Raw genomic sequence first — 25450 nt, forward strand, 5'->3', positions numbered from 1 at the left:
GTGGTGGGACGACGCCCTAATGAGCATCAATGCATGTTAAACACGCCTAGTGTCCCTATTCTGGGGCTTAATGTTCAACACAAATAGCCGATTTACAAGCTCCTGGTGTGGAGCAGGAATAGGCAGGTCAGTATAAGCTAAAAAAAAGGGGGTGACCCAAAAGAAATAGCACAAGTAATCGTTCAAATGATTACTATTGCAATTTCTTGGGTCAAATCTTAGATTGACTGGCCTAAAAGTGGGTGCTGGAGGCAAGTGGCGGCAGCGGCTGCTCAGGGGTAGAGTGGCACTCTACCTAATGTCACTTTAGTCTTCTCTTTTTCAGTGTACAGTATATCAAGTCTCTTCACTAAATATAGTTCAGTCAGATAACTCACGAATAGATTTAACCAATATTTATTATAGAATGAGAATACAAGTGCGCATATTATATTTTATCTTGGCGTTCGGCTCGGCTATATTTTCTCCCTGCTCGGCATAATTAAACAGCCATCATTAAACATAAAGAGCAGGGAGATAGATATAGAATAACAACACCCCCCCATGGGGAACAGGAATAACAGAGTGGTGTTGGGAGCAAACAGTGCATAACAAACGTAGACGCCCTTTCCGGCTCTGGAGCGTACAGTATGTGCTCAAGGGAGGGCAAAACTTTCCCGAGATTCCTCGCGAAGCCCCGCAGAAGCATGAGCGTGCGTCACAGAGCGCATGTTCGGGTCTGTAAGTTCCGGAAACGACGCGCTGTGATTGGCCAGTAATCACTTGAGTGGCAGTGTGATGTAACGTGCCTTCCACACTTCCGGCGTACTTCCTCCCCCAGTGTAAATTCTTCCGCCATTGGACTGGCCCCATGAAGTGAACTATATCTAAGGCTCTGGTATACCTGACTGAACAAACACTTCAAGCTAGATCAGATCTACAAGCTCAAGTTTGTAGATCGGCTATTTTTGGTGAATGTTCCCCCCACTTTAATTGCCCGGGGTTATTTAATCCATTACATTATAGCGCCCATTCGATTTATAAACACGGACCACTTTTACCGACGGACCGGATGTTGTTGTGAATGTGTGTGTGTAGCAGCTAACAATAGCCACACCACTCTAGAGTCAATCGACAACAACGGGAGGTAAGAATAAATCTATCGCGACTAGCGACTGGACTGCGGAGGGCCGTCTAACACAGGATACTTTTTCATAATTAGACGGGATGATTTAGATCACGAGTTATTAATGTTGAGATTTTCATTTTGGTCGGCTAAACAGGGGAGGGATTTTTTCGATGACGTCTCACTCTTGCGCAACATCGAGGATCGCCCAACAGGCGCCTCTAGGCTGTGGAGCGCTGCGATCCGTTTTCATATCAATGGGCGTCGGGCGTTACTAATAGAAAGGACAAAGAACTTCGTCCTGGGCACTGGGGGTGTTAACACTGTAATTAAACCCCCAAGTATATGAATTATTTTATAATGGAAACTAAAATTCTCTCTAATTTTCCTCATGACATATTGTATCTTAAGTTAAATTTACATTTATATGACACAAGGTGCTATAAAGTAATTCAGAGATGCCGTGGATGGAAATAATTACAAGGCCTCTCCAACTCCTTTTCCCACCATTCCCGGTCTGAATTAGAAGCATGTCACAAACAGTTAATATACTGCTAAGCAAAATGTCAGTAGATCTGGTACACTCTTCCCAATCTAAAAACATCAAAGTTGCCGCACACACACACATCCCAAGTTTGCAAGTTACCAAAGTTTCGGAACGATGCAAGTGCCTTATTGGTCGGTACCAGAAAAAGGACTGTGGCATTTCTGTGAACTAGTTTCTTAATCCCCATGCATTACTACCCGCTTACTGTCATTTAATTATTGGTATTATTTGTTACTCACTCTAGCTGTATGTTTTGTCTGCATCTGTTCAGCGTTTCATAACTTCTATCCTGCACTGTGGGACCCCGTTCAAATGAGTATATAGGCTTTAAGTGCTTAAGCCAACACCGCTTTTACAACTAAATTAGCATGGCAGGCATGCATTTCAGTGTACCAACGTTCTCCTGGAGCTCACTGCCTCCAGTTCTGGGATTGTTTGACCTTTACGCGTCATTTGCATAAGAGACAAGAGTGGCTGACAAATAAGAAAGCAAACAATGCAAAGTGTCATGTTTTCTCTTTTATTCGAGATGTTGTTTTTTGTTTTTTTTTCCTTTTTCTTCCAGACCCGTAGGTGCGCAATTACTTCAGCGCTTCATTTTAGACACACATATTTAGCATCGTGTAAACCCCTTTGTTAGACTGCATCAGTGGCTTCATTTTTAATAATACTGAATACTGAAAAAAAAAAAAAAGAAAGAAAAAGAAAAAAAATCAGAACCTTACACAACATGGGGGGGGGGGGGAGGAAAAAACATATTTGTTTTCATATTTTGTGGGGCGGGGGTCATGTTTTGTAATTCACGTTAGTATTTGCTTGAGTTGCCCTGAAGAACCACTATCCCAGTGTAAATGTAGTGTTATGAGGTCAAAGTTAAAAAGGAGTGGAGGAACCACAATCATTCATCTGTACAACTACCAGACGTCATCTCCCAAACCTGATTTTGCACAACGGCGAGTATACATTTGACATGATAGCGAGTGTCAAGCAGCTGCCAAAATCCATGTTAAAACGACCTAAAAAAGAAAAGAAAAAGCACTACATTTGAAAAAAAGAAAAAAGAAATTTCATTATAATTTAAATTTAATTTACCTGCCCGGTCTGTGCCGACTCCAACCACCTGACACATGCAGTATACATATTCCTGGCATTCATTTAGCTGAGCAACCCAGTGAGCTCTTTTTTGTTCCATTAAGCTCAATCAGGACAGAGACTTTTGTTGTTCCGTGCCGGTGGCCAGCAAGTGTTACTGCCACACAGTGGCGCCACATTTGTGCTATAATCTTTAACTCTGTGCTGAGATCGTTCCACATCTATCGATACGCCGCTTTCGCCCGTGCGACGAGTCGACGACACGCGCACAAGGAAGCATAAAACCAGGCTCATCTCTGGTCTACTCGTAGAGGCGTCCCCTTTGAACTAGGAAAGGCACTACCCTCTGATACAGAGGCCTGGCCGTCGCAACCTGCTGGGATGGACCACCTCCCATCCCTCCCAGGTAACACCCGACACACAACTGTGACCACCCCTCTCACCTCTAGCAAGACTAGAAGACAATGGGGATGGACCGGCAACCCCTTCAGTACAGGGCGAGGCGTCGCTATCGCTTCCCAATGTACTGGCTCAGCAGAGGATTCATTTCTACTCTTCACTTCCTTTCCCATGAATCCTTTGATCCTGTGAATATGGAAGAAGAAAACAAAACAAAACAAAGGAATCCTCAATTACTCACAGACCTCCTTCCTCGCATGCTGCAGCACAGACCTCGACTGCTCAAAAGGTAGCTTTTAATGCAAAGTCGTTTTGAAGGCAAACGTGTTGGCCTTAATTGCTCAACGTTTAAGTGTATGTACTGTGAATTTACTGATCATCTAATTCTGTGTGATCTGGAACACCCCCCCAACCTTTGTTTTAAGGTATTAAAATAGTGCGAACACGGGAAGTCCCTGAAAACTCTGAACGTGCCACGGTAGTGCATATCATCAATAATGCTGTTGGACAATGTTTGACTGGGATAGTGGACTTCAGTCCAATAACAAAGAAACAAAAAAAAAACAGGCTCAGAAATTGATAAGGAGGAAGGAATTTAAAATAAAATAGTAAATCTTGTTATAATTGGTTAATAGTTTGCTCACGGTTTGGTTGAATGTTTCTCTGTAGAGTTAAGTATACGTTAAAGGATGGCGTGCGTGTGTGTGTGTGTGTGTGCGCCCCGTGTGTGCGTGCGTGTGTGTGTGTGGTTTTCACAGTCCCTAGTGGCGGTCCATAGCAGCACTCTGTAGCAGGTCTGTCTGGCTCTGGCCGGGGGGTCTGAAGGTGCTCTGGAAGCCTGGAGGAGGGGAGTGGAAGCGGCTGGCTGGGTTGGCCGCGGCCGGAGCCGGGTAGGAGTTCCAGGACGCTCTGTGGAGAAGGGGGGGGATCTGGCCCCCGTAGCCGCTGTGTGCCGTGTGCTGCTGCTGCAGCAGCTGCGGCGGCTGCTGCGGGGGAGCTGTGGTGGAGCTGGGCGGCGGCGCGTCCATCTCTGTGAGGGTCTGCAGGGACTTGAGCCAGTGTGGGGGATTGTCGTCCTGAAGAGAGTCCAGACTGTTGCCCGCGGCTGTCGCCGGGATCCCTGGAGAGGAGGGAGAGGGAGACAAGAGTCAGAGAGACGCAGCAAAAAGAGAGACCGTGAGAGAGGGCGTGACGGTTAAAAGAGAGACAGACAGCCGTTGTGCGTGCGTGCGTGTCTTCTTGTCCCGTTCTCTCCTCAGGTACCAATCTCCTTCCACCCTCTGTGAGCTGCAGTGCGAGTTGATTTTGATCACACCAGTGTTCAATCAGCTCGTCAGGGTCTGTGCTCTGCCTAGTGCCTGGGGAAGAGCACAGACAGGGCGAGTGGGCCATCCGGCAGGACTGTCCGTCACCTCAATCACAACTTGTGACCAAGATTCAATATCTAAGACAGCAGTTCCCAATCTTTTCTGGATCAGGACCGACTTGAAAGTCTTGAAAGCATTCGCACGCCCAGCCATCTGACCATTTAAAATGGTGGCCACTGGCCAGGCGCACTAGACTTAAAGGGCCACTTCACCCCTTTTTCAACCAGATCATATTTTAATGATGTTTAGACACAATAAACACTTTCCTGGGGCTGTGTGTGTAATGTATTTTTAGATATTTTAGTATTTCAAAATGCCTGTGAAAGAGACTGACCGCTTCACATATCTCAGGAGCATACTTAATAATAATAATAATAATAACTTAGATTTATATAGCGCCTTTCAAGAAACCCAAGGACGCTTTACAAGACAAAAAACAAAAAACAAAACTAGTTGCCAAAAGCCAAGGTGAATAAATGTCTCTTCAGTGCAGACTTGAAAGTGTTCAATGTGGGAGTCTGGCGGATCTCCAAGGGGAGAGAGTTCCAGAGGGCAGGGGCTGCCACGTAGAAGGCTCTATCACCGAGAGTCCGCCGTTTTGCGTGACGGATGGTGAGGAGTTCCATTTCTGAAGACCTCAGGTTCCGCTCAGGGGTGTAGTCCTTGAGGAGGTCAGACAAATACTGTGGGGCAAGGGCATGGAGTGATTTGTAGGTGAGGAGGAGCAGTTTGTAATGTATGCGGAACTTAACCGGGAGCCAGTGGAGGTGTTTGAGGGTGGGGGTGATGTGCTGCCAGCGTTTTGTGCGGGTGAGCACTCTGGCAGCGGAGTTTTGCACGTACTGCAATCTGTCAAGGGATTTTTTGGGGAGGCCGAACAGAACACCGTTGCAGTAATCCAGCCGGGAGGAGATGAAAGCATGGATTAGGGTCTCTGCAACAGAGTCTGGGAGTGAGGGGCGGAGTCTGGAAATGTTTTTGAGGTGGAAGAAGGCAGATTTAGTGACAGATTTGATGTGGGATTGAAAGGAGAGGGTAGAGTCCAGGATGACACCCAGGTTGCGGACTTCAGGGGACGGAGAGATGGAACAGCCATCCACCTGGAGAAGAAAATGTCCAATTTTCTCAAGCTGAGCCTTGGGACCCATAACCATGAGCTCTGTTTTTTTGCTGTTGAGTTTGAGGAGGTTGGTGGTCATCCAGGTTTTTATTTCAAGGAGGCAGTTGACAATGGACTGTGGGGGGAGCAGAGCGGTTGGTGTAGTACTGAGATACAGCTGTGTATCATCAGCATAGCAGTGGAACCGTAGATCATGTTGGCGGATGATCTGACCGAGCGGTCTGATCATCTGCTTACTTAGCAAAGATGGTGACATCTGTCTCTCTCTCTCACTCACATGTACGCACACACGCACACACACACACACACACACACACACAGTCTGTCTGTCTGTCTGTCTCTCGCACATGTGAGCGAGCGAGCCGCACACGTCACTGGATTGGAGCAGCTCGGCAGGTGAAGGAATATATCCATTTGAAACATGATTTCGGTTCCGCCATGACAGTAAACACAAACTCTGCACGTCACCACACACACACACACACACACACACACAGACATGCGCGCACAGTCGCACACACACTCCTCCTCCTCTCCCACACTGTCTCACACTGCAGGGCAGGCAATCTGCATACAAGCAGACCGACAGTTCTTCTCATTCTCCCCCGAGACTACTTGAAGAACAACGGCATGACGCACCACATAGTAACGGTAACAAAGTTACTGAATTAAAAAAATAAAGCGTTACAGCAACAATTACTGACGAAAATAACAGCGCTACTGTAATGCGTTATTTACGTTACGTCCCAACACTGGCCAGGATGTGAAGAAGTGGGGGTGGATTGGACACACCCTCCAACGTACCAACATCACCACTAGGCAAGCACTGGACTGGAATCCACAGGGCAAGATCAGAGAGAGTGAGGCAAAGACGACTGGACTATCGTGGGCCCAGCTGAAGAAAACTATGGCGGGGTGTGATTGCGGCCCTATGCTCCACCCAGAGTAATCTAGTAAGAGAGTGGCGACACGCTTTGATCTCGCCGCAAACATTGGAACTATCCCATTGAGATAGAATGAGCACTTCCGCATTCCATTGTTACAATGGGAGTCAACGCTAGTGTCGCCACTGACTACTAGATTACTCTGGCTCCACCTAGGATCCTACAGGAATAAATCAAAAGTAAGCCAAGTGATGTCAGAGGCATTGGTCTCACTTCCTTCCTTGACTACATGTTGTTTCCTTTCCTTTTGAACAAAGCAATTTTATAGCTTGCCCTTTTGTTTTAAATGCGTTCCCTTTTCTTAGATGTTTTTAGTGGTGTGATGCTTCTTATGTTTTTATTTGCTCATTGTAGCACATGTTAAGTGTGTTATAATTAAAAATCCATTATTATTATTACCAACAGATTATGGTCATTGTAGGAATTCAGCAATCCAGTCAAACACAGACATTATTTTTCTGGCCATAAGGTGCGAATTTCAAATTGTGCTACTACAAATATTAACATTGAGTGACTGCAGTTTCTTCCAGCGGTGAAATGTCCCTTTAACACGGCAGTCTAACGGCCGTGTCAAGCCGCAGTGTTATTCCTTCTTGCTTTTTAGACAGACTTTACTTCGTTTAGAACCTTCTTTTTCCCCCCCGCCATTCCAGTTCATTCCTTAAGTGTGTTAATACATTATTTTGTTGTCCTTGACTCCATTTCCCCCCCAGTTACTTCTGTAGTGTAACTACCCTCTCTTCCCCTAGACATTTTGGGGACGTAACAGAGACTTATGGTGGACCATATTTCACAGGGTCTGGATTTGTTTACCTACAGCTCGGTTTCAGCTACTGCAAGGTTCACAGAACCTAATTCGGGCCCTGCTCAGAAAGTAATAACAGGGCTTCATTTGGGAAAGTGTTCCATCAACTCAAATGCACATGCTAGTCATTATTAATTCAACTTCAATGTCCCTTCCTGCAATGGAAAAAGGGAATTGAAACGTAAGAGAGAAAATAAATTGTGTTTGCATGCAATTGAATGTCTTGATATTTATGCATTTCATTGTTTGTTGTTCGTTTTAATGTTTGGCGACTCACACATATAAATTATGCTAAATCCGGCATATGTACCCATAATCATGTCGGTGACTCATAATCATGTTGAGTGTTCATCAACGTGAACTGTCCCTGCCTGCCAAATGAACACAACGTAAAGTGCCTTTGCTCTGGAGTGATCCAACTGAGGTGGAAAATAGCCGAAAAATAGCAGATCTACAAGCAGAACACAACACATTGTGAGCTTGTAGTTCGGCTAATTATGAATTGATTTGGTGTTTACGAAAAAAAGACTAAAAGGGGTTTAAGTGGTTAAACCTATTGTATACATTTAATAAATCTCCGCTTTGTGAGCATGTCTAGATATATGTATAAAATAAATTACAGAAATTCGGTTCTGGAACGTTTCAGAGTAATGGAGGATTCTGGTCACCCTTTGTGGTGGAGAAGAGCCAAGATCGAGGCGACATATTGCCACTATCACATTTAAACAGGCCGACACAAGGAGTTCCACGCAGCAGCAGCTACGTGTGTTTTGCGACTGCGAGATTATAGGTCACCTATACTGTGATCGCCACCGGATTGATCTTTTCGCCACCGCCTGGTCCAAAAGCTGACAAGATCAGAAGGCGAGGGCGTCGGGCCACCTCCTGAGATTGTCTTTTCTCTGCTCCAAGCTGGGGCTCAGTTCAGAGAGAGACCGGCATGGCATCGAGCAAAGTCACTCAGACGGAGGGAGATCGATCGGGCCGACGTCGCGCCGCAGCGCGGTAGGACGGAGCTGGCTCGGCACCGCCGTAGGTCTCTCTCACTACAAAGGCTGAGGCCACCACTTTAGTGGTGAAACACAATAGCATAATAAAGAGGAAATCCCTGAGCTGGCAGAGCAGCTGTTCTGAAACAGAGGCCATTCCTCCTCCTCCTGGCCACTAAGGCACGGGTGAATGAGCTCATTTCTCTTTTCAGAGCTCGACTCGCACATCGGGCCTGGTCGATACATTATTGGCCATTATTTGACTTTATTGACAACTGCGGCATAGGCAATTAGGCAGCTGATACGTCTCAATTGGCGTCCCTGTCATTACTATCTGGTGATTTCATTTAACTGATCTACAGTACAAGCTTGTAGATCAGCTATTTTCAAATAGCCCTGTGTGTGGCTATTTTTTTAAACCTTTTGAATAGGGCTTTCAATAAAAAAAAATAAAGTTCAGTACATTTTTACAACTGTATCAAGATCTGACCCAAACATTTGGCATTGGTCAGGCTCTACTCATTTTAACCAATTCTGGACTTTTGGTGTTTTAACCAAGCACAAATCTTTGAATATATATTCTTTCAGAAGATTTTATTTCGACGTCAGGCCAAAACGGGTTAATTTTGCCATCACGTGGATGCAATACAATACAGGCGACGTTAGTGACCCATGCAACAGAGTGGATGGGGAAGTAAAATCTTTTCCGACTGTTCCTAATGTTGATGAATGAGGTGGGACCTCAATCACTGCCCATTGACTCTGTACTCCGTATCCAATAATCACCACAGCTGTGAGAGATATAGAGCACATTAAGGCTGCTAGTGAGCATTGGGAAAGCCATTTAGCTGCAGTGTTATCGTATACTGTAGATACCAGCCTTGCATTTCAGCACAAGCTGGACTATTCTTAGCCTAAATGCCCTCTCCTGGTGTATGCCCACAGCCATAGGTGCAAAGCAACTACGTACTATTTTACTCTATACGAATACTTGGATATTTCACTTTCTTAAAAATGTCGGGTCCGTTTTATAGGCATTTAAAGCGAGCGAGGAGATTATGTTAAAAAAAACTAGTATGGTATTTTTAAAAACCATCGCAAACGATTTGGGCTCGACCCAGGGCCAAATTAACCATAGGGTCGGTGGGGCCGTGGCCCAGGGGCCCTTGGCTCTCAGGGGCCCTTCGGGGAAATTGGACCACAGTTGGACCACAGAGTACTGGGTTTGAGGCCCTGAAAAAGGCTCCAGGGGCCCTACATTGGCTGTTGATTTTGTTGAATGTACGTAAAAAAGATGATAATACTGTACGCGTGTGTGTGTGTGTGTGTGTGTTAGGTTGCGCAACAGTGACAAACTTGGTGGTGAAAAACGCTATTTCCGTGCTTGGACGGACCCAGGGACACAGCCAGCCAGGGACACACATTGCTGGGCTCTGGAGTGGCTGCACCAGTCAAAAAACACACACAAAACTAATAACACAAAAAGTTTGCATTGCACGCGCGCTATGAGGGCCCCCCAAAAGAATACCAGCCCAGAGGCCCTCGTGGGGGTTCATCCGTCCATGGCTCGACCCCTAGTGGCCTGTTTGCATCGCTCCCGGCAGCCATCATGGATGCCATCTTGAAAATGATGCCTTTCCAGTAGTTATTTAACATGCACAATAGTAACAGAATCCATTGAAAAATCGCTTCTTCTATCAATGATTTTGGACTTCACCATACTGATCTATTTAACACTTATTTTTTTAAATCAGGAGTTACCAGGGATTTTTCAGAATAAAGGCACTAGTGTCCAGCAGATGAGGCAGAATTTACTCTGAAAACCCCCAGCCCTGCCATTTTCCATTACTACCTTGCGTTACCTCGTCCGATCTCCCTTCAAAGAGTTAATATTCCAAACGAGATGCTTGATTAAGTCAGAAATGAGGACAGAACATTGCCGCTCTGATCAAAACCATGGAGAGCTGAAGCCAAATCTTTACAAGTTCCTCCCAAGCTATGCTCCTCATTTCAAGCAGCATCAGAGATGCTCAGATGCTGGAGGAGGGAAGGGCACTACAGAATGCCTCTCAGATGGGGTTAGATTAAAAGCCATCATCATTACGTAAACACACACAAGCTGAGGGTTTCCGCCGCTCCGTGCCTAATTGCCCCAGAGGCGGGGGGAGGGGAGGGGGTAATGAGCATCGTTGCTTCCCCACTGGGAGGGCTGGTACCCGAGGCCAGTGGGTGGAGGGAGGGAGGGAGGTGATTCCGCACCTTCAACCTGACAGACAGATCAGTGGTTCACTGGTTCTCAAAGTGGGGTCTGGGTACCCTCAGGGGGTCCTTGAGGGGGTTCAAGGGGGTCCACAGGTTAATATAACATATAGAGATTCTGTTCGACCCACTTCAGCCCTATTTAGCTGATCTACAAGCTAGCAAGCTTGTCGTTCTGAATAATCTGAAACATCCTAAAAATAAATAAACAAACATCTTATGGGGGCTCCTTGGCACAATTATTTTTCAGAGGGGGTCTACAGCCAAATGCATATTCATTTGGGGGTCCAATATGAACACGTTTGAAAACCACTGAGAGGCTGTGGATACTAGGTTCTCTCTCCACAGACTGTGGATACTAGGTTCTCTCTCCACAGACTGTGGATACTAGGTTCTCTCTCCACAGACTGTGGATACTAGGTTCTCTCTCCACAGGCTGTGGACAGGTTCTCTTTCTCTCCACAGGCTGTGGATACTAGGTTCTCTCTCCACACACTGTGGATACTAGGTTCTCTCTCCACAGGCCCAAAGAAAGATAATCAAGACTGCACGGGCGCTCCACTGCTGCTGCACCCGAACTGGCACTTTGTTTATGTCGCCACTGACATGTCTGATAATATATTATACTCTTGTCCTAATTGATGTCTCACCTGCACGTGAGACATTATGCACAGAGTTCTATGTCTGTTGCTGTATTTTGTGTACTGAATAAATCTGTTAATATATACACATTGCCATTTTAACTGCCTCCTACCATTGCCATCTCTTCCAATGATGCACCCTACTGTATGTATGTACGCAAGTACGTACGTAACGTATTTATATATGTCTTACACACTACTCATATCAGGAATATGAAACAAATATCTGACCCGTTTGCCTTTTTCATCACTTTTTATGCTCAGAATATGGATACTAGGATTCAAATATTAAGATGAATTACTAAACAAAAAAAATAAAAATCTTGGTGTGGAATTTGAATTCATTCAGTTAAACATCCATGTCCCTCTGGGGTGTCCCAGACACAAAATTATGCCCTGCATCTTTCGCAAGAACGGGATTAAATTAGAGATTGTGTATCTTCAGCCCGCTGCAAATCATGTTTTTTTTTTATATAGTTGCACCATTACAACCCACTGACACCCTGAACCTTGACCTTTAGCCTTTGAGGGCCCCTGGGGGACACACCAAAGTGTCCTATTATTTCTGACTATGACACAGTCACCCCCACCCCGCCCCAACGGCGCCCCATGCACATGGACGTAATTTGCCTCGGTTACAGCCTGACCTTGCTTCTCCCCATGGGAGAAGCCCTTTGGGACAAAATGGCAAAAAAAATTAAATAGAGCCAAATGGGCGATTTGCCATGTTTTCAGGCACAGCACACACATCCTCCCAATTAAATGTCCAAAATGTAATACCGAATGCAAATGAGCTGCATTACAACTTAGTCTAAGCAAGCAACATACCTACGTACCTCTCCACCCCCCCAAACTGGTTTCAAAATAGATTAAAAACTGAACATGACAAAGTAAATTAGAGAGGGGAATATTGTGCAGACCCATCCTACCACACTCTGTTTGGTCACGGCTTTAGACAATTATATCAAATGGGGGTCCTCTGCCTAAGGCATATAAAACTGGGGCTTGTTGAAATGAAAAAGGTTCGAGAATCACTGCTCTCTATGGGGTACCCAATCCATATGATAAAAGCCTAAAGTGTACAAATGCAACCAAATGGACCCATGGTTCCATACGTACACTCACTCTTTGAGTTACAGACCCTTCGGTATCCGTCTACGTGCGATTAGAACACCTCTGTCTGTCTGTCTGTCTGTCTGTCTGTCCTGCCGTAGACGAGGATTCTTTGTCACAGGTTTAATCGGCGCAATCAACGACACTGTTGGAAAGTAGCTTCGGCCGACACGTGTTGTCCCTTTTGGTGTTTTAAACATTATGTTATAAATTAGCTATTGAAAAATAGCAGATTCACAAGCTCACAGCGCTACGAGCTTGTAGGTCTGCTATTTTCTTTAAATCGTGAAAATATTTATTTCAGAAAACTGGAGGATTTAGAAGAATTCTTTAGAATTTCGAGGTCAGGCCTAAATGAGTTAACGGCCTACCTGTAATGATCGCTGGGTCCATCCAGCTGCGGCTCTGGGAGATGCCCCCGCCGGCCCCCGTGTGGTGGTGGTGGGCAGCGGACGTGGATGAGGAGGATGAGGAGGATGAGGAGGAGGAGGAGGAGGAGTGAGGCAGCCCCCCGAAGTTAATGTTGATGTTGGGCAAGAGCGCTCGGAGGCCATCCTGCCACTCTCTCACGTTTACACTCTCTACGGAGTTCTCTGCACGGGAGACAGACAACCACGCGTGTATAAGGCCCATTTATCCCTTTGGTTGTATGGCGACAGGGGTTGCGTGGCACAAATAGCCGGCGCGATGCGACGCACGGCGCGACACTGGCCCTGGCGGCTATTTGCGGCGCGCGACCCGTCGTGCAACTATAGGGTCTGTCACCATTATCAAGTTTTACCTGACGACGATGTGTCGCTCAAACAATTGAGAATAATAACTATTTGATTGTGTTTAAAAAGTGCATTTCTGTTTGGCTTTTAGGCTTTGTAAACAAAAATGTGCACAGAGCAGAAATTAACTTACATAATTGAATAACTTTATACTAAAAAAACATGATAGAACAAATAGCCAATCTACTGTACAAGCTCAAAACTTATCACACATAGTTCCATAAATGGAAACATGGAAAAGTTGATTTATGCAAAAGGTTATTGTGGTTATCTCAAATAATTGTGATTGGACAATTACATAATTGTTACAGGCCTGCGTACAACAGAGCATAAATGAAAAGGTTCTGTAATATATTATATTCTGATGGTAATCATTGCTATAGTGTTTGTTCAGTAACAGGGGTTGCTCCATCTCTCCGGGTCTTTAGTAAACATAAAAAAGGGCCATTTCAGGAGGCTTGTCAATGCCCATTCAATCAAGAGAGAGCTAATTTTATCAGCTTCAATTGTACAGTGTTCCAGTTCCAATGACGTCTGCTAATTTCTTTAATTTGGTTTTATCGCTTCCAAATTTAAGTATTTACTTTCCTGAATGGATGAAATTGATAACCCAACCTGAGAATGAATTTTCCGCTTATCAAAGACACTTGGCAGTGCGTTTGTTCCCAAACGTTTTAGCCCAAAACAAATTTGCCTGTGACCCAAACTTGTGAAAATAGCAGATCTACAGGCTCACAACGCTGATCTGGCATTCTCAGTACTTTATTTACTGCATAAATTATTTGATTCATGAAATACATGAAAAGATGTGATTTTTTTCTGTTTTTATATAGGAAACGGGAAAAAAAGGCGATATTTACTTGTGACTAATAAGTAATAACAGTTGGTCCGTGACCCAAACATGGGTCTCGACTCTCAACCCTTAGGGTTGAGGGAAACGGTGCTCTATATAGCCTTTTAAATAATGCACCACTTCATTTTGTGGAGACGCGCCAAAATGAACAAGAGTGAGATGGACTTCTTAATCTAGTCCATTTCATGCGTGCGTGTGGGTGTAACCAAAGGACGGGGTTTACTTTGCAGAATAGATGCTAAGGAGGGAGGGAGGGAGGAAGGGAGGGAGGACAGACAGAAGTTAGGTAGGTAAGAAGGAAGGAAGGAAGAAAGGGAGGAGAAGACCGAGTTAGGGAGTGGGTTCTGGGTTGGAGCACGAAACCCGAGTCCATTACAAACTCAATAACAAAATGTATCGAGACCCGGTATCAATAAGCTTTAGGGCTTGTCGAGCCTGTAAACCTAGCCTGTTAGCAGCCCATTACGCCATGTCTAAACAAGCAAGACAAGAGGCGATCGAGAAATAATCATAATCTAATCACCCAAGCTGACACAAACATGTCAGGCTAAAAGTGCATTAATACCTGCCAATCTTAATTTAATCAGCGACAAACTGTCACAACTGGGGCCAATAAAAATAAAAGATACTGGTTCTGTTCAGAATGTTATGCCTCAAGCTCAATAGTGGGCTCGATTAAACCACAGATCAATAAGGAGAATCGATAAGGTGGTCATTACTCAGAAACAAAAATGTGAGTGAGTGGTGAGACTCAATATTGAATATTGAGTTGTACAGGAACGCGCCCAGGGTGCCGGGCGGCCCGGTTTCCGGCGAGCCGCCCTGCGTTCGAAACGGTCGAGAAATGACAGTGTTACCACACGGGGGTCCCTGGGGGGTCCCCGGAACATCCAGACTAAAATGTTAGGGAGGGAGTGGCAAGAACAGATCCACTTCCGTTTCGTCATTAGTCGTGCAAATGTATCCTAATATGGATCTAAATCATCTAAGCATATATATAGCTTGCTGCTTAGCAGAAAGTAATATAAAAAAAAACGAAATCTAAAGATATTTTTTTAATATATTTTCGTAAACGGAAATGCCAGCTTCTATACTCTTTCGGGAGGTGTAGTTCCAGACAGCATTCGGAGATTGCCGTCACGAGACTAGACCTTTAATAACACCCGCTTTACCCGTCTGCCACAAGCCAAGACCGCTAGCTGGAGCAATCCTCTGCACTCCGACAGTGTCTCTCACAGAGATTAAAATGCTTGATTGTCCTGAGCACTGCACCGAGGTCAACTGACAGGGTAGAGAAATGGAAAATTGCAATATTGATGCTTACGGTGATGCACGAGTCGCCATCCATTAAACAGTTTTCACACATTTCACTATAACGTGCTGATTTTAACAGAGGCTAAGCTCTAGTCGAAAAGTTATGCGTTTGAATGTGGCTAGTGACAGTGTTTCCCCCTCTTACCTCCATCAGGCAGGCCAATAGGACACTAAGGGCTCCATTTGTCACCTCTAAACCCCTTATCCCTAAACGTCTATGCCTTTCTTTACTATTTTGCAAAACATTCTTGAATAGTTAAAATGGCCAGTCTACAAGCTCACAACGTGTCAAAGTCGATTGGCTAGTTGAACTATTCAAAGATGTTTAGGGATAAGGGATTTAGCGGTGACGAAAATGGAGCCCTAAGCCTCTCGGGACAGACCCAACCATGCAGATTTCTCGGGTGTTACTTTTGTGTGGGACCAGTGTTGATTACGTCGACTAAAACCATGACGACATTCTTTCGCCGACTATGCTGTTTCACTGACGAAAATGTAAAAAAAAACGAATGATGACTAAATGTATTGACAATTTTGTCAACAAATAAAAACTACACTAAAATGTTATGGAGGGACTAGTGGAGAAGAGATCCAGTGAATTAAAAGACAAGTCGTTTTATGTTTGGTTGCGCTCTGGTGTTGTGCTCTGAAAACAGCAGATCTGCAAGCTTGTAAAATCAGGCATTATGTCATCATCAGGCCTGCCAAAATAGTCAACAAATCATCAAAATGTTAGGAAGGGACTAGTGGACAAGAGATCCAGTACAAGTCATTTTACAATTATAGTTGCATGCTGAAAATAGCAGATCGACAAGCTCACAACGCGTTGCAGGCTTGTAGATCGGCTATTTTCAGCAAGTGAAAAAAACAGTCATTATGACGGCATCAAGGCCCGCCAAAATACATTTTAGTAGACTAAATCAACTGTAGATTTAGGCGACTAAAATCACTAAAGCATTCCAGATGAATATGAAGAAAGTGACTAAACTAAACTATTCAAGAGACTAATGACTAAAGCTAAAATCTGCTGCCAAAAACAACACTGCTGCAAAGGAACGAGAGCATTTCCAGTTTCCATGGCCCTACGACGCATCATAAACACTGACCGACAGCAGGAGTGTGTTGGCTAATTCATTAGCCCAGTGGTTCCCAGACAGTGCCACGTGTTACAGCAACACATGATAAAGGCCTTTCTCGGCCCCACCCTTCTCTTTACTTTAATGGCCAAGCTGAGCAGAGAAGCACGGCTGACATTAACATCATCACCTGTGTTTCCATTTTAATTCGCAGATAAACAAGTGCCTCCATGTTTAATTCATAATCGAGAACACTGGCTTCAAAATCAATTTGAGCAAAGATATAGAATATAGAAAACGCAATTAGACCGCCTCGTCTGGTCTAATTGCCTCCCATTTAAAATCCACAACTTATGTGCGGACACTGCGTGGTCGATTTGCGTAAAATTCTTAACGAGGGAGACATTCAGTCTGCGGTCTCAGACAGCCCTGTGTTGTGTTGCAGTGCATGATTTGGTCAAGGCCATTTCTGCATGGCGATCTCAGTCTCGTCCAGTCGCATCAATAATGCGGCCGACGACAGTGGGCCCTGTCGTCGCTGCTGAGTCGACGCGACAATCTGACAAAATACCATCATTTTCCATTTGGTGCTCATCTATCTCTGGGCCCCGTCTCTCTGGCAGGACAGCAGGAGGAGTAGGCGGGGAGGAAACGGGGCTGCCGGCGCGGCCCGCCGAGCTAGAGGTCGCGAGAGGTTGAATAAAGATGAAGAGGGTGCTGGACCGGTGCAAAATTAAATTAGCATCCGTCAAGAGACTTTGCTGCTGAGGTAGAGGGAAAAAAATAAAATCTAAAAACGGAAGCGGTGCTGGCACAGATCCTAGGCTGTGTTATTAATCGCACCCCCCCCCAATGTGAGGCTATTGGGGCAGGGGGAAATAAATGGCCAGTGGGAGTAGTGCTGTGTCTGCGGGCCGCTAACCGGAGAACCATCAGCAACTGACAGCCATACACACATCTCCTGGACAAAAAGGGTAGAGGAGGATCTGTATGTGATATTATTTAGGGGGTTTTTTGGCCGTCCTTGCGGGACATTATTTTGAGGTCGATTGTTATACAGCCTGGGGAGCGACTCCTTACCAGGCTGCGTGCGGTCGTGTTCCCCTGGAGAGCTTTAGGTCGATGTCTGGTCTCGCCAGAGGACAAGAACATGACATCATCGACTCGTAAAGGGTTCTCGCCCCAGCCTGCCAGAGATATCTCAGGCGAGGAAAACGGCGTTGTCTTTTTACCTTTACATTTAAAAAAAGATCCCCCTCTACACCAATATCGTTGAAAATAGGCGATTCGCAACGCGGCGAAACACCTCGTGAGCCCATGTTGCCCCCAGAATAGGGAGGCTAAGCGTAATTGCTTTGTATATTATTTTTTAAATATTTGTGTATTCTCGTTGTACGCTTCCATTTTATCGTCTTAATTGCATTCATACTGTGTTAGGGGGACATCACCCAAAACAATGATAAATAATAGTCATGATGAAATATTATAATTCATCCCCACTAAAAAGGCAATAATGTTTTCCTTTGCTAAGAGTCAGTCTATCTTTATAAGGGTTTTACATAAAACATTATTAATAAAAGGCTTGTGAAATCTTTAATGATACATTGATTGAATGGACACTCAACATTTATAGCTGCTTCATTGCCCATTTCTATGATTAACATATAATGGCTCGCAAATTAAAAGAGGGTTCATTTCCTTGTATGCCAGCGCGTACTTGGCCAATAAACCATTTGTGATTATTCCAGTCACATATGCTCAACGTTATATGAATGTGCTGCAATGCTTTTTGCCAATTATACATTCATGAATGCATCCCACACGCACAAAACACATTGTTAAGTCTGTCACTGTTACGAAACACAGTGTTGCCAGATTTTGCGATGGAAACAAAAACAAGCCGAAAGGAGACTAGGCCACATGATGCTATATTAACAAATGTGCGTGTGTGTGCGAGCCCAAGGTTAGTTTAAGCACCTCAAACCAATATGTATGTACAATCTACTGTACAAGCTCACAATGCGTGTTATAGGTAGATCTGCCATTTTCAAAACAAATAATCTTTAAACGAAATGTGAAAAAAGGGGGGTCGCCGGAAGAGTAAATTAGTGTGGCAAGTGGTTAATGATCAATAATTATAGTCCAATAACATGGACATATGATTTTGAAATTCAACGTCAGCATAACCATAACTTTTGCTACACTAAGTATATTTTGATGCCAATACTTAAGCATACTTAAGATACTGTATGCCGATATATGGCAAGTATATGCAGAATATAGCCTATGCTGCATATATATACAGTATATATGCCATATTCAGGTTCATTCATGTGCATATATGTGGATAAATAGGAAATTATGTCTCTATATAGCTTATGCAAGTTATATTTCCATGTGGTCATATGCTAGGTCAAGTGGGAACCGCTGCTCTACTCTACTGTATACACAGCGCTGTTTCTCACCGCCGGGACCAGGCGTCCAAATGGACCCCTTTTGGGTGTGTAGCTCTGAGAGTGTACTAATGGACCCAAATACGAACAGAACTGATGTCACTGTGCAGATAGCGGTCACAGAGAGAAGAGCTAATCTGATCTAAATTGGGGGTCCTACTGTATAGCAAACTGGGGGTCCATGAAATGGAAAGCTCTCTCTGGATCAGGGCCCACTTGAAAAAACCGACTAAAGTGTTTGTGACACACCCATAACTGTCCACTTAACCCATTACATCCAGGAAAGCATCGGAGCCATTTTAGAGTTTAAAGTTGGCTATTTGAAAAGTAATCTAATCTAAAAAAAAAAATTAATTAGGAAAAGGTTTGAGAACTCCTGATTCAGAAGGCATTTGTAGAATAGATAGGCCTCAGGTCTTAACCCATTTAGACCTGAAGACGATTCTAAATCCTGACAGTTTTCTGAAAAACCTGTGTTTCTACGTCAGTGGTTCTCACACTATTTCATGTCAAGGACCCCCAAAAATATATGTAATTGGCCGCCGACCCCCCCCCCCCCCCCCTGGAAATATGTAGTTCCAGGGACCCCCCAGAAGCAAAGCTTCGAGTTAAAAACGTTCGCTCTGAAAGAATATAGATATTCAAAGATCTGCGCAAACATTGTCTCGATTTTTCAAAAAAATAGCAGATCTACAAGCTCGTAGCTATGAACTTGTAGATCTGCTATTTTTCAATAGCTAAAGTATGACTAGAATGGGTCAATGGGTGGTCAGATGGGTGGGCTGCGTGCACTTTCGGTGCACGTGTTCTAGCTTGGAAAACTATATATCGTCATGAGCCACAGGTTGAGACCATGCTTTGCTTACTCAACATTATTTTACGTTTACATAAAAAGAAATGCTCTTCTTAACTGACCAGTGAAAAGGACTCGTGGAGGAGGTCGATAAAAACAGTCCCACACGGGGAAATTATAATAGGACCGATCAATAGCAACCGTTAGCAAGATATGACTGCAGCAACCTTTGTAACCATTAAAACAATAAAAAAAAAAAAGGAACGTCTTCTAAAAGAAGGAAAATCATTAACATTAATGATTTGGTCTTGCTGAACAAAGCAGTGTTTTAACATTTGCTTCAAGACAGACAGAAAAGAACTGGACTATCTGCCCGGTCCATTGTCTGGCTTTACAAAATTAATTATTTCCCCACCAAAATTATCACACCTGCCTGAAGGGGTTTTGCTGCTGCAAGCTTGAAAGAAATCACTTTATCTACTGTGGAAGTGTCAGACGTTATAAACATAATTGTGAACCGTTCCTTTTCAGGAAATGGATCCAATTTATCCCACTATTGTCCTTTTACTCCACTATATTTATTTGAAAACTTTCGTTACTAGTTGCTTTGAAGATTTTCATTACAAAACATGAATTAACCACTTCAGCACCCTCTCTCTCTCTCTCTCCAGTATATATTTGATATATTTTGGACAGCAGATCTAAAAGCTCACAATGCGTCGCATCGCGACACATGCGAGTACCCTTTCCCCAACTGGGAAAATTACATGCAGGCATTCCTGAAATATTAACACCTCAAAAACACAAGTGTTGTGTGAACTCTACCCCCCACACAACCCATCCTTGTCGATGAAAAACCACTTTTGTGGAAGATTTCGCTTATCTGGGCGGCCTTATCAGTAAGGACAGTGGGGCATCAAAAGACATCAAAGCAAGGCTGGGAAAGGCTCAGGGTGCCTTCTCCCAACTCCGATCCATCTGGAGATCAAAACAATATAGCCTTAAAACGAAGATTCTCCTATACAACAGCAATGTCAAGTCTGTCCTGCGGTATGGTTCTGAGAGCTGGAGAGTGGTCAAGACAGACACTAGGAGAATAGAAGTGTTCCACAACAGATGCCTCGGACGTATATGTCAGATCTCTTGGCCGAATAAAATATCAAACAATGATCTGTACAAACAAACAGGGAGCCGGAGCATTACCAAGGACATTACACACAGACGCCTGAGATGGCTATAGGACATGTACTGAGGATGGAGCAGGACTGCATCACAAAGGTGGCCTTAAGATGGACACCACCAGGCAAAAGAAAACCTGCAGGAGCTGGAACAGATGAACCTGTCCTGGGGAGAGGCGCAACATGCTGCCAGGGATCGGATGCAATGGAGAGCGCTCATTGAAGCCTTATGTCCCATAGGGGACGAAGAGGAGTAAGTAAGTATTCCTGAAATATATGACAGTGGTTCTCAAAGGACCCCAAAAATGATATGTAATTGTCCATCGACCTCCATCTCATTTTACAATTGGTTGCATTTTTCACTTGCTGAAAATAGCCGATCTACAAGAGTTTGTAGATCGGCTATTTTCAGCAAAAAAAAAACAGTCATTACGATGGCATCGAGGCCCGCCAAAATACACTTTGTTACTAAAAATCTTATAACATTTAGTCGACTGAAACTAGACCAACACTAAAACATTCCAGGTGATTAAAATGTGACTAAAACCAAATGAAAACTATTCAAGAGACTACGACTAAAACTAAAATCTAAATTTGCTGCCAAAAACAACACTGTCCACTAGCACCTCCAATAGCAGCTAGAGCACGTTTCTCCTGCAGGAAAAGCTGCATGAGATACCAAAGTTGAGCTGCTGGTGTACAAGGCCATGTCCTCTTCACTGTGGCTCGTTTGAGCAAGGATGCTAGATGAAATGCTGCCACCCAGTGGTTGGTCAAGTGAGCTCCGTGCTTACCCACAATGCAAACCACAGAATGATGTCATACACTCCCCACCCCTCATTATGGGGGGGGGGGGGGGGATCATAATGATAATGATATTAAGATTATAGTCAATATTGAGATTAGTCTGAATAAGAACCTACAAAATACAATGAGAATAATGCTTAGGTTGATCTATCAATCTGTGTCACGTGTGTAGGAGACAAGGCAGTGCATTCGTAAATAAGCTTCTGAGAATCTGCGATGCTCAAACCCGACCACTCTGAGCGACCAGATATCAGACTATATTTCCCCACATACACACACACACACACCCCCACAGGCCCACACATACACAGTGTAGTGTAGTGCTCACAATGTGACGTGTTGCGAGCTTGTAGATCAGCTATTTCCTGCAAATACTAGCAGACCTACTATAGAGCCCCGAGGGAAGCCAGTCAACTCAGTATATAAGGAATAAGGCCATAATCAGTGGAGGCGTGATCAAAGTTAAGACTAGCTTACGTATTAAAATGTTTGTTTGATTACTATTATTAAGCATAGCATTTCGGACAGGACAACAGAGCCTCGGGGGGTGTTCCCGGTTCAACCCAGGTGAAGTGAATCTAAACGAGCACTCTCTCTCTACAATACATGGGTCTCCCGGCCATTCACAACGATCGAGACTTTTGAGGACAGCTGGCTTGAGAATCGCTTACTTGCACTCCATTCACGCGTGACAGTCAAGTGTGAACCTTCAGGATGAAGAAAAGGAAATGGACTGTAGACATATAGAAAGTCGATTTAGGAGGTGCCTAGAGGTGTCCCCATTATGGGGACGAAGATGTGTTGTAGAGGGAGAAAGGGAGAGTGCCTAGTATAGGGAGACTCTCTTCCAAGGATTATATAAGGATAGGACAGATGTCCTGTGCCAAAGCATCAAGCATCATAAACAGCCAAACTGCTGCCAGATTATTTATTGCAGGTGGCGATCATAAAAAGCTAGCGTTTATAATCAAGTTTCCGCCGGCTCAATGCATTCCGTGAAACGCCTACCAGTGCCTGACGGAACGCTGACAAATCCGCCAGCTGGAATTGCAGAACAAATTTACGTAAACTTTCTGTGCTATCCTCCCTTGATATAATCCTCCGGCCAAGGAAGTATATAGGGCTTAAAGGGACACTTCACCCTTTTTGCAAAAAATATATATGTTAATAATGACGTTTAGAAGATTTAGAACACTTTCCTGGGGGTCTTTGTGTGTGTAATATGTGGTTTTAGATATTTTAGATTTCAGCAGTGAGGCTGTTTTAAGGCCTATTATATAGTCTGGATTTTCGGTGATGAGGTGACCACCGCTCCGGTGGTGAGCTGACCACCGGAGCTGAAATAACGTTGAGCGGTGGGGAGTAAAAACAGAGAGAAGGGCTGGAGCGGTGGTTGCTCACCGCGGCTGTTGTAGTTCGGTGGTCAGTGGTCACCTAACCACCGTAAATCCAGACTATGTATGAGCCTTTACTGACACAACATGTAGTCCAGGAAGTAAGTGAGCCTAGTGTCCATGACATCAGAGACACTGGGCTCACAGCTATAATCTAAAATATCCAAAACCACATATTACACACATAAAGACCCCCGGGGAAAGTGTTCTAAATCTTCTAGACGTCATTAACATTTTTTTTTTGCAAAAAAAAAGGGTGACGTTTCCCTAAACCAGCCATAGAGAGGAGAGAATACCTGGGGATCCACGGTGTGTGCACTCTTACCTGTGATGTGGATGCCTCCTAACCCAGTACTGTGATGGCCCGGCAGCAGACTGAAGTCCATAAAGCTGCTGTGTGAGGCGAGCCCCGCCGTGTGGTTCAAATGCACAAAGTTACTGCCGTCGCCCATCCAGGGTGGACGTGTGGCAGAGGAGGAGGAGTTGGCTGAGGAGGAGGAGGAGGAGGACGACGACGGGAGCCCCGGGAAGCCGAAGGAAGTGTAGACGGTGGATCGGTGGTGCTGGTGGGGGAGCTGCTGGGGATGCTGGGAGAAGCCGTGGTGGTGGGGGTGATGAATGGGGTGCGGCGGGAAGGGGTTCGGGGGCAGGAGGCCCGCGGGGGGTCCGAGTGTACCTTTGACGGGCAGCGAGGGGCGAGGAGGGGCGTGGCTGTTGTTGAGGTGGTGGTAGTGGTGGTGGTTGTGGTTGTGGCCGGACGACGCAAAGGGAGAGGAGGGGAAGGGGTCCTGCACGGAGAGCTCCTTCTCGATGAGGTCGGCCAGCGCCTTGCGGGTGACGTCGAACGGGTCGAAGCCCAGGTCGTCGTCCTGCGCCTGCTGCTGCGTGGACGAGCCGAAGCCGAACGCCGCCTGCCAGTCGGTGGAGGACGACACCGGGATGGAGTCTGCAGAGAGAGAAAGGAGATTCAGCCAGTGTTCATTCATTTCATCATCTTTTGAATACAAAAAGAGTGTTTTATTTATTTGAAATGAAATGATATTTGAAAAAATTTTAGTCTAGTTTTAGTTGACCAAATGTTCAACTAAAATAACTAAAAGATCAACTAAATCTACAGTCGATTTAGTCGAAAGATTATATATTTTGGCAGGTCTCGATGGTGTCGTGAAGCCTGATTTACATTTTGCTGTGTGGCGAATATAGCCGATCTACAAGCTCACAAAGCGCTTGTAGATCGGCTATTTTCGGACACCCACATGCAGTCGAGCATAAAACGACTGGTCTTATAGGCACCGTTCAGCCGACTGGTCTATATAGAAGCGCATCACCGCCACCTAGCCACCTGGAATACACACTACAGCGTTTTCAGTCACTGTTGAGTCTCCGTGTAAACGCACAATCAAATGTTCTAGAACGCAAGGACCCAAATTAGAGAAAACAGCAGATCTACAAACTCACACCACACCGCGTCGCTTCTTTCACTACTTCGAATTTTATTAAATTATTATTATTATTATTCATGGGATGCCTTACATTTGTTTGTTTCATCGTTTGTTTAATTTCTTAAAACTGTTTTCCATGTAGGAAAAGTAAATGGGATTTTTACTTGACCCATAAACACTGGTCCGTCACCCACAAATGGGTCCCGACTCCCAACGCACTGTTTGGACAACAGTGTAGGAGTAAGCAACTTTTGGCACCGGTGCCAACATTGGCACCAAGGATGGTGATCACTGGCACACTGGCATAAAGTGTGAGAGAGTGGCTTTTTGGTAAACTGTTTTTTTTTTATAAAGTCCCTCACATTTGTATGTAAATTACATCCTGCACATAATTCTACATTCATTAAAATTCTGAACTTTGACTGGGGAGAGAGTCGAGTTATTGCTCCGACTCTGATCATAACAATGTGAGACAAAGGAAGGGGAAAAGGTTATATTTGTGGACAATCTAAATATGTTCTATGTGGCGCCATTATAATTAACGTGGCACAATGCCCATTTATAAAATACAAACACGGCAGAGTAATAATGTAATTCATTGAAAAGGTTATTTAAGAGGTGACCTGGGCCAAAAAGGTTTGAGAGCCTGCACTGTAAAGTACTAGTAGAAAGGTCTCACCTGAGGTGAAGAGGCTCTGTGGTTCTGGAGTGGTGGGCCAGTCAGAGGAGTTGTTCTGTGGGGGGGAGCAGCTGCTGGGGAAGCCGGACAGGCCACTGGGAATGGGGTTGGGGTGCCTGAAGCTGCTGTTGTCCGAGAACAGCGACTGGGACTCCGCGGCCGCCCCCTCGAAGGGGGAGCGGGCTGTAAGGCCTGCCACGCTGATGGGAACCACCAAGGAGGGCTTGGTGAGGCCAGGGGGGGGCGATGGGGAGTCACTGCATAGGAGCTGGAGGAGAGAGAGAGAGGGGAGAGAACAGGGAATAAA

The 25450-nt window shown here is 44.8% G+C and overlaps 1 protein-coding gene across 2 annotated transcripts in view; it reads right to left on the reverse strand.

Annotated features, from left to right (window-relative positions):
- Positions 1 to 456: 456 nt before the first annotated feature.
- The window catches only part of LOC308310524 (CCR4-NOT transcription complex subunit 4-like), a 39732-nt gene continuing 14738 nt past the window's right edge, over positions 457 to 25450 (reverse strand). The window contains exons 11-14 of one of the 2 annotated variants that reach the window (XM_080756896.1): positions 25144 to 25411; positions 23348 to 23968; positions 12753 to 12974; positions 457 to 4263 (exon numbers count right to left, since the gene is read on the reverse strand). In XM_080756896.1, the coding sequence (XP_080613022.1) occupies positions 3905 to 4263; positions 12753 to 12974; positions 23348 to 23968; positions 25144 to 25411 (1470 nt within the window). In that variant the 3' untranslated portion in view covers positions 457 to 3904. The remainder of the gene's footprint in view (positions 4264 to 12752; positions 12975 to 23347; positions 23969 to 25143; positions 25412 to 25450) is intronic. The other variant, XM_080756897.1, reaches the window with a different exon arrangement.

Source organism: Protomyctophum bolini, assembly GCF_963924005.1.
Source record: "Protomyctophum bolini genome assembly, chromosome: 23".
NCBI classification, from domain to species: domain Eukaryota; kingdom Metazoa; phylum Chordata; class Actinopteri; order Myctophiformes; family Myctophidae; genus Protomyctophum; species Protomyctophum bolini.